This window comes from Pleurodeles waltl, chromosome 4_1 (genome assembly GCF_031143425.1).
Source record: "Pleurodeles waltl isolate 20211129_DDA chromosome 4_1, aPleWal1.hap1.20221129, whole genome shotgun sequence".
NCBI classification, from domain to species: domain Eukaryota; kingdom Metazoa; phylum Chordata; class Amphibia; order Caudata; family Salamandridae; genus Pleurodeles; species Pleurodeles waltl.
The window spans coordinates 195,180,118-195,195,548 of NC_090442.1; the positions used below are offsets into that span (position 1 = coordinate 195,180,118).

The 15,431-nt window shown below is 47.6% G+C and overlaps 1 protein-coding gene across 1 annotated transcript in view; it reads left to right on the plus strand.

The window, feature by feature from the left end:
• The window catches only part of CACNA2D4 (calcium voltage-gated channel auxiliary subunit alpha2delta 4), an 861,469-nt gene that overhangs the window by 217,209 nt on the left and 628,829 nt on the right, over positions 1 to 15,431 (plus strand). Inside the window, exon 3 of the mRNA XM_069228087.1 lies at positions 8,109 to 8,225. Within this exon, the coding sequence (XP_069084188.1) occupies positions 8,109 to 8,225 (117 nt within the window). The remainder of the gene's footprint in view (positions 1 to 8,108; positions 8,226 to 15,431) is intronic.

A 15,431-nucleotide genomic window follows, 5' to 3' on the forward strand; every position in this document is an offset into this window, starting at 1 on the left:
CAAACAATCCAACTCCCACACTCCAGGACAAGCAGGCATCGACCCCCCATCCAAACAATCAAACGTTCAACAAGCACTCGCAGGAGTACCCACGTACAACCTTAACATGGGGGGTGGTAGTAATCTTGTGTTTCCCACCAAGGAACCCCCCTCCCGGCAGTAAACTATAGCGTAATTTGCGCACCCCATAGGCAAGAATTTGTATGAAAATGATCCCACTCTGATGGCTCTGCACTAGAGCATATGCCAATGGTATGTGCATGGGTAAGCAGTTTACATGGACTAGATCATTTCATCAGATGTCCCTGGGGTCACCACAGAGAGATCTATGCTCGATCCCGTGCAGGAGCGTGACCTGCAACCCGAGTTTGTAGTAGACTCCAACTCTTCTTCCAGCAACGAGTGGCGCCCAGTTCCGCTGCAGCTTATTGATGCCTCTACTGCCATCACTCTTTGGCGTTCTTCGTATGCTTCCGCGTCCATTGGAGGCGCCCTGGTAGAACGTTTAGACTGTGGTTGGGAGCCAGTTCTGAGTGCAGTCTTCGTGTGATCACCGATCTGGTGTCCGGTCAGGTTGATGGAATAAGCCAGGGTCAGACCTTCGCTGGGGTCTGGAAAAACTGCGTGCCCTCTATTGATGCCACTCTCAAGTTAGCCAGGCACAACATCGCATATGGTATACCCATCTGTCGGAGCTTCTTTTGGCTTCCTGAAAAGCAGAGCGCTGTTTCTGTACTTCACGTGAATCGTCTGGGAAGACTGAGACAATACTATTTTCTATTGTGAGCTCACCTCTTTCGGGGCTTGGTGAAGGATATGGTCTCAGCCCTTATAATAAAGTAGTCCAGCCACCACTTGGCACAGGGGGCCCCCTGGCAATGGCAGGCGAGCCGATACACTATGCACCCTCTCAAGGGCGAAGAAAAAGGAAAGGCCCTCTGGCACGACAGATTCTCAAAGCCATTGTTCTAAGTAGTCTACCATATTATTGTCCTCAATTCGTTCGGGGATGCTCACCAATCGTATATTGTTTCTACGTGATCTTTTTTCTGCATCTTCAGCTCTTTGTTCCAGCGTTCGGATCTTCATCTTCATAGTGGACAATTGTGTAGTCATCTCAGAAAGCTTTGGGGATATTTCTTTCAAGTCCCTTTCAGCAGTGGTGACTCGCTCTGCCTAGTGACGGTGGTCGTCACGTAATATACTCATGCCTCTCACCAGAGTGTCTATTTTAGCCTCTAGTACCTTACATGAGGCCGTGATCACCTGCAGGATATCTTGAATGGTTAGCCTCCCACCACCCTGTGGCTCGGACCCCTAGGTTTTGTGTCCCCCATCCCGCAGAGCATCTCCCTCTCCACCAATGTTCCCTCCTCCAGATTCTTGATCTTGTTTCTGGGAGGTTTTTCCCATACTTTCAAGGAGCCAAGGAATCTTGCTGTTAGACGTGTGTTGTGGGCTATCGCTAGGAGTTGGAAGCGATGAAAGGCACCCAGGTAGAAGTACTATCTGGTGCAGGAGATTGTTGAGTTACAGTTCAGCAAAGGTGAGTCTTAATACAGGGTCTGTTTGGGAGTAGAGAGCCCGTCCTTGACTAGCACATCATAGTTTCTCAGCCCAAACCTTGCAGTTTGTGTTAATTGGTTGATTTATGTCAGCAGGTTTCAGCTGGACCCCCTTCACCACCACGTTGATCACTATTGGGGGGGGGGGGGCTCTGTTCAGAAAGTGTGATGTTTCCCTTAGTGGTGAATCAGCAGTGCACTGAACCCTTCGCATATATAGTCACCCGTGGACCCTGCTTCAGAAGAAATCTATTATGAGGCCCTAATGTTGCAAGATGTCTCCAGCAATGTCTTATTCCCCGGACCTTGCAAGTAGTTGCCAACAATGTTAATAGTATGTCTTACTTGTCAGCCTTTCCCTGCCTCCTGGCATTTTTCAGATCTGGACCTGGTAGCAACTTCCTGGGCAGTGTCAAGAGCTGAAAGTTTGTCTGAGGCCTGTTCAGTGCCTCCGATCCCATGGGTCTTTAGGAGCCTCCTCCGTGCCTCCTGCCACAAGTCATCGGGCTGGCCCTGTAGAGGGCCCCACATCTCGCAGCAGGCCGGATCGGGCTCTCACTCCTCCTCTCCCAACTGCTAGGACAGACCTGTTGTTCAGAGGCCGCTACCAGCCTGGATTACTTTTCTGGGTCCTCTGGCGCCATTTTGATGTTGTCCCTTGCAGTGTCAGTCATTGGTGGTGTCTGCCTCTTTCCTATAGCCAGACTCCCCGCCGATACCTATAACATGAAGGTGCACATCAGGGGGGATTTGCTTTCATTTGAAGCCCCCTGGGCCCTCGGGGGGGTCAGGTTGGTGCTAAATGGGGATTTCAACATCAGATGCTGTGTAGAATGCATCTCACGCCATCGGTGTCAGGCCATGTCCTCCCCCTCTTCTACAACATCATATAGATAATCATAAATCACTTCAACTTACCAAAGAAGATAGTACATCAGAAATCAATTACATTGACAATTAGTGATGCCACCCGAGACCCCACTCACATTAAAACTACATGCATACGCACCCAAATATCTATCATACTGCAGTCATTCTACTTCACTCAAACTACCAACCATTAAAACTAGTTCAGTCTCATAAACCAGGTAAGACCATGAAATACCCCATATGCTTACCGTATAAGTTTATACTACTTCCTCTTGAAGCAACCAAAGATATTTGTGTTCTTTACACTCTAAACAAATCAATCACTAAGCACCTATTTCTCTCATTTCTTGTTCAAGTTACATGTATTGCAAAGAGAAAGATTGTTAAACAATAAACAGGATTATTCTCAATAAATAGATTTTGTTGATGCTTAAGTAAGAGTTATAGGGTATAAGCCCCTTCTCTTAAGTGAGGGTGATATTATCTTCTGGTTTACTTTCTCTTTCAAGTAGCGCCGACATGCGTTCCCGGGGTAAAACCCAATGCAGTACCACCTTCTTCAGGGCGCCAAGGGACAAGACGGAATAAACTTTTCACGCAGCCACTCCCACTCATAAATGCACAACTTACACTTCATACGTTTTGGAAGTTAACGGCCACAGCTTTTATTCACATTTTTAACATCACCCCAATATTCTATTGACCCCCCAAGATTGAGGCATACCATACTGTCAACAGGTCACAGATCATATCATAACTCATTTAGGCAGGTCCATTAAGCCATAAAGCATTTTCTGATCATAAGTCAAACCATAAATCAGGGTGTATTGGAAGTAGCCTGAAAGCAGATTTGATGTCTGCTTTTTCCATCAATGCCACTGGATCTGCAGCTCTCGCAAGATCTACTGCGTCCACCACTGATGCATAAGCAACTGCGCAATCCTCGGGGTTGATGGCTTCATTCACCGTTTCCCCTTCCGGGAAGGACAGGTCTTGAATTAGTCTATACTGGCACTGCTCCTTCTTGGGTACCACCCCCAGCAGTGAACACACTAATCCTTCTGGTTTCCCTAGTACCAAGGGGCCTTCTATCCTACCCAACTACTTTTTCGTCCAGATTTTCTTGCTCACAGTATCTGGGTGCTGTAAGGCTGAGCGCAGGTTCTTGACTCCCCTTGACCTGTCTTCCTTTGACACTGATATCCTGAAACCTTTTTCAAATCCATTGTATAACAATTGTGCATCCTCTTTTTTATCTTACTAGTTAGCTAACAAATTTAACCTGTGTGTATTGATGGGGGAGCGGGCTAGCTGAATGCTATCCCAAGCCATGCTTGTCCAAAGACCAAGCGGGTTACTTTTTCTTTGCCCTATCTCTCTTTTCCTTGTCTTTGTCACTTCTGCACCTTTTGCAGTCAAGTGCTGGGTGGCCCCCTTACAGGAGGAGCACACATGCCTAAATTTGCACACCAGGCTCCATGTGCACTCGTCCTTATCATACTAGTAGCATACTCCAGTGGAGTCCTTCTCTGATGATCTTCCTTTCCAACCTTGAAAGTGATTCTGCTTATGAAAGGACTTCTGCTTCTCTTGGTACCCCTTGAACTGACCCTTCTGAAAGGGATGCTCCTGCTTCCCAGTCCCAGGTCTGGCTTCTCCAGCTACCATCACTTTACACATGTAGCTGGATATGTCTTCTTCTTCACGCTCCAAATCCAGGTGCGCTTGCATCTTTATTCTGAAGCTCTTGTCATAGTCAAACCAGGTGTCACCCACAAATTGCCTGTAGGCCTTGTGAATCTTAGATTCGTATAGCCACAGGTCTTTAACGCAATGGGGAAATTTCTCAACAATGACACAGGCCATTATTCTAAAGGTATCCAGCCAGTTATCAAAATTCCTCTCTTTAGTCACCTCTGCTCTCTCCTATAATCTTTTTTGTTGTTGCAGGTGGTGAGATCTAACCCTCTATCTGAATTCCTAATAGGGAGAAGATGTCTATAAATTCTTTGAGCCAGATGCGTTATTTCACTGCCAACTGGATTACACTTGCTAGCCCTGTGGCCCTTTTTACCATGTGCGGATGCCCCAGAGTACCCCTCGTGTAAGCCTCTGGCACTAAACCCTTTCCATCTTGTCCATGGGTGCTGCCCCCTGATTTGCTGCGCCATACATCGGTGGGAACTGTCTGTGTCATGCTTGTGGATGGGGACTCTTTGCTAGCACCTCTGTGCACGCCGCTTGTGATGCTGCACCTGAATTGCTTGCCCCGGCCTTGTCACCTCCCAACACACCTGCTCCCCCCTTGTTGGTGAACAGCAATGGCACACAAGATTTTAAACAAGCTTGCACAATTGCGCTTACTTGCTCACCATCATTAGGGGTGCAGCTTTTTGCTGGGTGCTGTCTCATGTGGTGTCTTTGGTTTGTCCTGTATTCTTTGTCACTCTTTTGCCATCTTTGCGGGTGATAAGGCGTAGCTTTTTGGGATCCTCTGCTTCTTCGTCCACTTCTTGCTGACCCCCCACCGAGCTCCTTGCTGTCACCGCTGTCACTGGGTTATTCGCTGCTGCTTTGGCTAGCCTGCCCGCTTCTTATCTGGGCAAGCAGCCACTCTCTGTCATGTATAGTAGCTTCTTCTCTTGCTGCCCTTATTATTTCTCCAATGTCTTCAGGCTGCATCATGCTGCTCAGTTCCTCCATATATACAGACAAGTTGTGTCGCCGGTTTATGGCCACCACTCATCATGTAGAGGGTATTCTCTTGACCGTTCCCAAAGCCGCAGGAGTAGATGGGATTTTAACATGTGCACCATGCATCCTTCATTATTCGGGACATGGGGCTCTGTCAACCATGATTGAAGAACATTTTTCCCCATCCATTGAATGTCAGCTCAGCCATCAGCACTCAAATTCTGACTGATATTAAAACCACTCCCTTATGTACACTGGCCGCTCACTGCTTAGGTGTCCATTGTTACAGTGTGCACCTGAGCAGCAGGCCACTGCATAGGGTTGCACGGTGTGCCGTTCCATGGAATAGATGTTTTGTATGCATACGCATATATAAATATAACTTTGATACCGTTTGTCGAATCTTCATGGGACTTAAAAAAACGTTCAGGTTTTTCATGGAAAGTTTATGGGTAATCCATCATGTGGGGACTAAGAAAAAGGGTGGTCCCAAAGCATTGATTTCCCATCTTCATTCTCCTATGAAACCCCTGCCACAGACACAGAAAAAATGACTGAACAAATTACACATAATCTGATAGAAAGTTCAAACTTTACTCAAATAGCATGCTTTTCATAATTTTGTGTAAATCTGTTCACCCGTTTCTGAGAAATGTATGTGGTCATGAAGCGATTAAATATTAGGTATATCTGGATGGTTGGTCCTGAGACTCCTGCAGTACTAAAAACTGAAAATAAATATGGCACTCTGATTGGCTGAGGGAGCTTTTCCTCCCATCAGCCATGTCAGCACTGTAGGGCTGATACCAGTCCTGCGATACAGAGCAATCAGATTGCCTGCCTGCCATTGCCAGACTCGATCACTCAGTCTCCTTGTCCTGAATTTGTGTAAAAAAACTTTGTATGAGTGAGCAATGTACGAATATCCTGGCACCTGACACTTGCGTGCTGACCAAGAGGGACCTTAGGTGCCAAAAATTGAAAAAAAAGATGAATTAATGCCATAAGAACAGCAGTTGTCCTGTGGGGCCCTGTGGGGCCCTCCAATGAGGAACTACAGTGCTCTCACTGAGTCACCGCTCACCCCCATGGTACTGCAGTATCATGAAAAGCCCTGTGGCCAAATGCCCGCTGCGAGGGGTTGGACACCCAGCGGGGGGGGGTAGGGGGGGGTTTGTGTGAAAGTCCTGCAGTCAGCACTCTGTTGCACACGGTTTTTGCTAAGGCCCTTGTCTGTCCCCAGTAGGGGGTGGCCTCCCGCACCAAAACTGAATGCCAGGGCCTCCGGATAACCCCTGCTATGTGTGCAGTGGAGGGTGTGGCAAGCCTCTTGGTTTGGGTACAGGGCCTGGCCAGAGGTCAGGCCGTGTGCCCATCCCTCCCACTGCGCACCACTGTCCGCTGTGTGTAGTGGGGAGGTTGGCCTCCCACAGGGATGGGGGGAGTGGGCACAAAGCCAGAGCCAAGCTGGCTGCCCGCCAGAAGCCAAGCCCTGCTTTCAAGCCCGTGCTACTCTTGGACAAAAGCTGTGCTGCTCGGCAATGAAGTTAGTTGGTTGAATGCAAGTTAAAACCCCAGAAATTCAGTGAAAAAGCTAAGGTTAAAGTTATATAATAGTTTGGTATGATAATGATATCTTATATAAAAAAAAATCTGAAATGCACTGAAAAAACAAAAAAGTTTGAAGTAACTTTATAGTAAGGTGTTAAAATAATACAGAACCTAACATTTGAAAACTAAAAACAATCACTGAAATTCACCATTTCTAAATTACCAAGCTAACTTTAACTTGCGCCCCTACCATGCACTGCTTATGTCCTCACATAATACATTGCTCGTTACATGTTAAATGACATGACTGATGACATCACTATATAAACATAAACATATATATATATATATATATATATATATATATATATATATATATATATATATATATCCAATCCTCTAAGCCTCGCTTTGTCCAGGCCCAAACACAGCAGACCTTGGCGGGGTCGCAAACCCCATAAATACCACACCATTCCTCTTATTCCAAGAAAAACACCTCAGTCACAACTGCCTTGGAAACTCCATTTTAATCATTATGGCACATGATTAACATCCACTGATGCGTCCATTGTTCCCTTATATATATATATATATATATATATATATATATATACTAGCATACATACATGGGTAACACCACTATGTATATATGGAGATAGTTGTAAAGCCACAGGGCAATGGAGTTCTGTACACTACCCAGGTGCGACAGTGAGATTCAAGCGGGCGTAGGTTAAGGAGAGGACCTTCCTATGGCATTGAGATACAAAATTCTCTGAGAAGGTATGTCTTCAGCTCTTTTCTTAATTGGAAGATGGTCGAGCAGTTCAGGTGGATATAGGGTTGTTGTTCTGAATACTAGCTGTGTAGGTGAAGAAGGTTGATTTCCTAATTTTTTTTCATTTCTTGGTTTCCAACCAGGAATTGGTCTTGCTCCGGGGTTGTTAAGACCCATCAGAGAACGTTAGCCAGCCTAATAGGCAGGGATGCCATTCTTGGTACCCTTGCGAACCACGCAACTAATCGTGAGAATGATACAGGCTGCCAGGATCTGCCAGTGGAGTTCAGTCAGGGTAGGGGCAATGTGATTGAATTTCTCCTTGTGTGCTCTACTGTGTAGGAATCCATGTAGGAAAACTGTGATTCTTTTTTTTTGTTTCATATTTCTTTATTAAGGTTATTAAGGGGTACATCCCGAGGTAGAGGACACCAAGGAATCATGATCTGTATGGTAGTGGAGTGCTTTGAAGCTGCCAATTAGAGGCGCTATATTAAAGCTGGGCCCTTTCATAATTTCAAAGACTGACTCAAGAATGTTGGGCCTTTCACTGCTTCCGATTAAACCGCACTGTAAATAAATGTAATATAATCCATGTTCTTATAAAACTGCAAACAAATAAATAAACAAAGTATTGCTTTTTCATTTCACAGAAATACAAAGATGTGGAGCCCTCCCTGAAGATCAAGGAAGTGGATGGCTTGGAGCTGGTGAAGAAGTTCTCCGAAGAGATGGAAATCATGTTGCGGAGCAAGGTTGAAGCTGTGCAGGTAGGTGCACAGAGCAGGTTACTGGGATTACCAGAGACTCCGCAGCACTCAGGACACCATGGTTCACTCCAGGCCTTTCGCTGACACTCTGGTGCATTCTCGTGGTGCATTTTTCCATCGTTTCATTTTGACCAATTGGACCAAAATGTTATGGTTCAAATCTCTTTATTGAATTTTCATACAAAAGAATATAGCAATGTTATGAGCTCAAATCGCTCTCGAGCTATAGTGTGAGAGGAAAATTAAATGAAACAGCCCCCAAACTCCCCCACCCGGAGACCACAGTGTCATGATGTGTAGTGAGTAACGTGGTCTCGCAAAGTATGATAGATCTCCCCAGAAAGTGTCCCCCTAACTATGATCGGAAGAGGTCTCCATTAGGCAGAGAAGACAGAGGTATCTGGGTCAAGTGAGGTTAGGGTATGAGGTGCACTGTGCGGAAACACTGAGAGTCAGAGGCTCCATTCCTAAAATGTACCCAACACGGTGGAGACAACCCTGGTAGGTAGGGACCTGTCCCCAATGAGACAGGATGTTTTGCAACACCGCCCCAAGGTAAACCCTATTTGGCGCCCACGTCCTGACTTGAGCGGAAAGGTAAGGGGGTTGGGCAAACCTAAGACAGTGTAAGTAGGGAACCGGGGAAGCTGGGTGGTGAGATGTGTGTGTATCTTTTAACAGTGAGGTCCAATAAGTGGCGAGTTGTGGGCACTCCCACAGAAGGTGCAGCAGGGAACCTGGGGAGCCTCAGCCACGCCGCCACTCAGGTTTATGTGTAGGATTGCCCTGGTGAAGACAGACTAGGGTAAGGTACCAATATGTGGCAATCTTAGTGGCCGGTTTCAATACTGGCCATACTGCGGGCCATGTGCCTTCCACAATAGTATATGTTCCCACATTCCTCCTTTGATAGGGAGTGCCGAGTTCTAATTCCCATCTTCGCTGACTGGTCGATTTAGCCTGTGAGATGAGCGGGTGGAGGAGTCTGTATAGTTCAGTATTGAGGCGTTTGTCTGATGTCTTAATGAGCAACCACCTCGCAAATGAAGTGAGAGAAGGTTGCGTTCTGGGGCAAACTTCAGGGTGCATGATCCAATGCCTGATTTGGAGATAGTGCAATCTCTCAGTTTCGGGCATTGCATGTTCAGAACGGAGTTGGTTGAAAGGGAGCTTCCCCTTTCACTCACCGTGTCTCAGACTTCTAGTGAAGCTTTGGTGATGGGAGAGGTATAGAGACTTCGTGGACAGGCAATTCTGTGTAAGAAATGAATCCTCCACAGATGCTGTTATGCAACCGCCCTATCCATAGAGAGCCAGTGTTTTTCAAACTTTTCCCGAGACCATTCAAGTAGGAACCAGAGTTGGGCTGCCGGGTAGTATTGTAGAAGATTCAGAATGCCCAATCCACCCTCATTTGGAGGCCTATAACTTAGCTCCTTTTTCATGCCGGAGTCAGGTATTTACTGGACAGAAGGAAAAGATTAAGAACTTGGGATTTGTACACATGACACAGAATCCCGCTGCCTGTCCAAAAATCTCCAGTTCATTTAGAAAGGCTGGGAGTGAAGTGAAAGGTTCCTCCAAAGCCACCAGGATGTCATTGGTGTACATACTGATGGTTTAGGCCTCCCTGCCGAAAGAGATCCACTTAATTCCCGGGTGGTCGAGGATCCTCTGGGCTAAAGGGTCCACGTAGAGTGCAAAAAGCAAAGGTGAAAGAGGCCACCCTTGGCATGTACCTCTGCACACAGGGAACGAGGCTGACGTTTGCGCGTTCCCTCTACCCTTTGCAACTGTCTGGCCATAGTTGCTCAGGATCCATGAGCTAATTGCAGAGTCCAAAGTACTTAATTGTAGCTGCAGGGCTTGGGCAATGAACTCGGTCAAATGCCTTCTCCGCCTCCACAGCCAATAACATGCGCTCCTGGTTTGAGCGTTTTGCTTTGTAAATCAAATGCATGATATTATGGCTGCATTGGCAATGGGGGATGAAGCCTGTCTGATCTGGAGCAATGAGGGATGGGAGAAGGGGGACCAAGGGGGCTGCAAGGATGCCTGTGAGGAGCTTGACGTCGATGTTATAGAGAGATAACGGCCTGTATGAGGCGCAGAGGTGGGCATCTTTGCTCGTGTTCTGGATAATGACCACAGAAGATCCAACATCGAAGGCGAGATCGAGGCCAAGTCTTTAATAGAATTGAAAAGTCAGGTGAGGAGAGGAGTCAGAGTTCTGCAAAATGTTTTGTAAAATGGGACGAGGAAGCTATCAGGGCCTGGCGATTCAAGTAGCTTCTGCTTGGTGATGATGGACATCACCTCTTCAATTTGAAAAGGGCGGTCAAGATCAGATGCCTGTGCCGGTATTAATTTAAAAGTTTGGGATCCCTGGACATAGAAGTCTGTGCCACCCGCACAAGTCCTGCTGGGCATAAAGTTCTTTGTACAAGCTGTGGAATGCTGAAGCTATCTGGACATCACCAGTAGGTTCAGCGCCATCTGCAGTTAGGGTATCCGGAATCCTTCGGCCTGGCATTGTGCCCATAGCTAAGTGGCCAAGAGGTGGCCACATCTGTCTCCGCCAATGTTAAAGAGTGACGTAGGTGAAGGGCTGCATATTCTGCTGCGTATAAATCGATGTCTGCCAGTTTTTTCAAGCCATCTCTAGTTGACCCATACCCGAGGGGCCCCTGTACATTTGTGGATGCATTCAAGTTCCAGCACTTGGTGAGATAGTGGCTCTCTTTTGTCTCACCGAAGTTTATTGTCATCTGCGGATATTCCGATTAGTTCGCCTGTAACTAATACTTACAAGGTTTCCCACAGCATGGAGGGTGAGACCTCGGGGTGCGATTTAGTGCAAGGAAATCTACCAGTGTTTTGTTAATCTGTGCGAAACCCCCCGCATGATGAAGGAGGGTTTACTTTAGCCATCATGGTCTACGTGAGGGTCGTAGGGGTGGGAAAGACAAATCAAGGGACACTGCCGCATGATCTGAAAGTGAGTGAGGCTGAATCCCAGAGACCGCAACTAAAGACTGAATGCCTGAGGTGCCTAGGAGGTAGTCTATTCGGGCGTATGTTTGTGCGCGTGGGAGAAGAACGTGTAGTCTTGTGTTTGTAAGTGCAAAGAGCGCCAGAGTTGCTGTAAATCCATTTCCCCCAAACAGAATGCTCCTTCCCAAGATAGATCTCCGGTGTGGCCTTGATGCTGGGCAGATCTGTCTAGGTCATTATTGAAAACTAGATTCAGGTCACCTACCAGAAGCACCAGGTGTAGCCATGACCTCCGCTACTGCCTGACGTATAAAGGACTCCTGTCCATCACTAGGGGTGTGTAAAGTGCCTAGTGCAGAGGTGTAGTCTCCAGGGGACACTGAATGAGCTAACATTCTACCCCTGATTTCGGCCTGTTTCAGTCTGATCTTGCCTTGAAAAGAGTTGGCCCGGCGCTTGACATTAAGGGTAAGTATTCGTAGGTTATAGTACATGAGGATGGAGTGAAGAATAACATGTTGTCGTGCAGGGGGGTACAATAGCTGTATGTTCCAATTAAATCAGTAATGCAGGGCATAAAAATAACATTTACAAACTTGTGGTTGTAATAATATAAGACTGCAAGCTGTAGGTTCCCCCCAAGTTAAACTAGAACAAAATGAAAACATAATTAATAGTAGATGAAACATTGTCAAGTGGATCCAATAGGTAGGATCAGAGGCCCGACTGTTAAAAGATGTTGGGGAATGTGGAGCAGACCAGGGACCCCAGTCCCCCCACCCCTCACCCAAGCCATGCGCCCATAGTGGTATACATGGAAGATCACAGCCAAAGCATGGCAGATCAGCACCTGCCCGGTCTCCAGAGAGCGCCTCTAGTATCACCTGCTGTTCTTTCGCCATAGCAGTTGTGTCAGGAGGGAGGCTCAAGGACGATGCCCAGGCACTCCTTCATTGCTGGTGTCTGCAGACACCACCTTTGCGCTAGTTTTCTTGGGAAGGATCAGGTGAGGTGTCATCGATGCCCAGCAGCTGGTAGGCCTCTTTAAGGGAGCGAAGTTTATGGAGTTTGCCTTGCAGTCGCATGACCAATCGCAAGGGGTGGCTCCACGAATATGAGATGCCTTCTTTGTGCAGGTGAGCAGTGACAGGGCAAAATTCTCTGCATTTCTTGAGGGTGGAAGCCACCAGATGCTGATAGAACATCGGGTTGGATCTGTTAAACTGTAGTGGGCGTTTGTCTTGAACCATCCAGCTAATCTGTTATTTCGGCTGGAAGTCGTAGACCCATACCAGTGTATCCACAGGTGGGTGGGGTGGGGGCAGTGTCCAATCTCTTAAGGCCCCCCCAATGCGCTCTGTCAAGCTTAATGTCGAACGCTGATGTCACCACCAGAATTGATTTAAAAAGGTCTGTTACAAAATGACTTATATCATATCCCTGAGGCCCAGATGGAACACCTTTGATCCATATGTTGTTGCTCCGGGATACGTTTTCAAAATCTTTGGCATGTGCTTGGAGGTCCAGTGGCTAGTCCTGGAGGCAAAGGATTTCTCGATGCAGCTGCTCGATCTGTCCTTTACAAGATGTTTCATGGTCTTCCAGCGACAAAATCCTTCGCCCAAAATCACGGTGGACGTCTCTAAGGTCCTCTGAGAGATCCTTCTGGAGATCATCCTGGAGTGAAGCAAAGAGAGCCTCAAGAAAGGGCTGGGTCACCGCTGCGCCCACGCCTCTGCCAGCTGCCGCTGTGTCCAAGCTCGGGAGTAGTGTGGGGTCAGTGGTCTACAACCCCAGTGGTTTTGTGAGCATCTCTTTTAGCAAGCAATCTTTCTGCCCCCACCCAGCGACCACTGCACCTGTATTCTTTGGGGGCCCTGTCGCCAAGTTGGAGGAGAGGGTTGCTGTGGCTTTCAGTCCCAAAGGGTTTTCATAAGGTGAGAATTGATGCAGTCGATGGGACGCTCAGTGATGCATAAGGTACGTTGGTTAGGGACCAATAGATATAGTGGGTGAAGTTCTAGGCCCCTAAGGAGCGACTTTGTTCCCTGACGTTGGAGGCCTCAAGGTCATTCAGGGGTTGCCCAATGAGAGAGTTTTTGATGTCAGAGGCAGGCCTCACAAAACCAACAGCATGCTTTGCCAGGAGGACTACGCCGCCAAAGGCCAGGAGCAGGATTACGCGGCGACCACGTGATTGGCTCAGCACCCAGGGACTTTAGGAGCTGGATGATAGCGTAGGATGTGGCGGAGGGTGCAAGCCCCAATGGAAAGGACCCAAAAGCAGTTGTTGGAATGGGGCTCAGGCGTAGCTGGTACAAGACGCAATCCAGCAGTGGAGCTGAGACTGTGGAGGCGCAGTGGCATTTAGATAGTTCAATAGTGAGGTGAGAGGGCTGCGTGCATTCCTAGGGGGGTCTGTTTCCCTCACTGGAGCCTGGTGTTGTCAATAAAAGACTGCAGCACTGGTAATGATGTCTGCAGTGCTGGGCCTCGATCCAGAATTGCTCCTTCCAACCCTCAGTCCCCGGGGCTCAGTGGCAGGTCCTTACGGCCACGACAGGCCTCTGAAGCCTCCAGAGTGGCAGCTAGGAGCCACTCATGATGGTCGCCATCTGACTCAGGCAGGGAGTGTGCAGAGGGAGGAATGGCGGAAGTGCGATAGGAAGCCGTCCGCCTGCAGGACTACAGGCCCTCAGCCTGTCTCCCTCTGCATCGCTTCATTCATCAGGGGGAGGTCTGGAGCCGCACAGGGTCGGGGAATTGCCACAGTCTCCAGGGACTACCAGTGCAGAGGGGTCTCAGCTCGGGCTCCTCAGTACCCCTGTGCTGGTAGGAGTGAAGGCGTCCATGTGAGTTGCTGGCTGGTGCAGGCCGCGGCTCCCTCAGTTTGATGGGGGCCGGGTCCTCCGATCATGCCCAGCATCCACAGGTGCAGAAAGGCAAACAGGGTGCCTAAATCCCAGAGCACCAGCTCTCCGTCACGCGCCTTGGCCAGGGCACATCAGTCAGGGGCATCACCCTTGTGTGGCTGCTGTGGGCAGGATGGATTGGCGCGGGGGACGGAAAGACTGAGAAATGCATGTCACCCGTCCGCCATCTTAGCCATGTCCCCTGAACCAAAATGTTAGCTTACAAGAGATGGTAGAGAAAAGGTCAGGAAAGAAAACAGCTTCCCTTGTCGTCAAGACGTGGAGTTTGAAGTGATTGATAAATTAAATCTTTATGTGAAGGAAGGTTGGTTTGAATATTGCCAATCTGACAAAACAGATATGTAATACAGCAGTGACTGTCACAGGAAACATAAGGCATTAGTAGAACTGACCCCTTTAGGTCTGGTGGTGACCTTTGACGCAACTAACTGCATTATCTGACTGGTCCACTTGGACCGGGTCCTCTAGTCTTGAATACCTTTGAAGAGCTGTGGTGCAGACCCAGAGTGCTTATCAAAAGTCTGCATCAATCTTATTTCATCCACATTAACCTACCATTAATTTACTGTTCATCACACTGAGCTCATCCATCTGCCCCCCCTTTCAAAACACACTTCAAAACACACTCAAGGTGCCAAACCAACTTAATCTACTGAAATAAAACATCTCTGGTCAGCCAGTTTCTTTGAGAAACCTGGGGCCATATGTACGAACACTTTTTCCCATAGACACAGAATGGGTAAAAACCTTTGCTAAATCTGGCCCCTGGTTCACTATGATGAAGATTCCATAATTAATTCTAAGTTTTCTGAGCACTGCAGTTTGTGCAGCAAGTGTCAAATCTACCAGCAGGAAAGAGGCGATGCCTAACCTGCTCCCAATGTCCTCATTATTATTTATAACCACTGGTTGCATTACCTATGCCTTTTACTCTTTCATTTCACTCACCGGTGAGCACTCATCGGGATCCTCTACTCAATTCATCTGTGAATTCACTGCTCTGATGTATTTATGTATGAATTTATTTACGTGTTAATTATTTCATTGGGTTTTCGTATACCGTGCAAACCACTGGGGGTACTAGTAGAGCCCTACTGATCAGATACGTTGATACCGCAAATAATTGAAGAAATACAACAGAATTTTCTGATAACATTACAAAACAAGGATTTGCAATGCAACGGGTCTCGCGTTTGCTCATGTTAGAGCTGATCGCGTTGTAAACTCCTAACCCGACTTTTCACCTATCGGCAAAAGTGCAGTTATGTACGTAACCCGA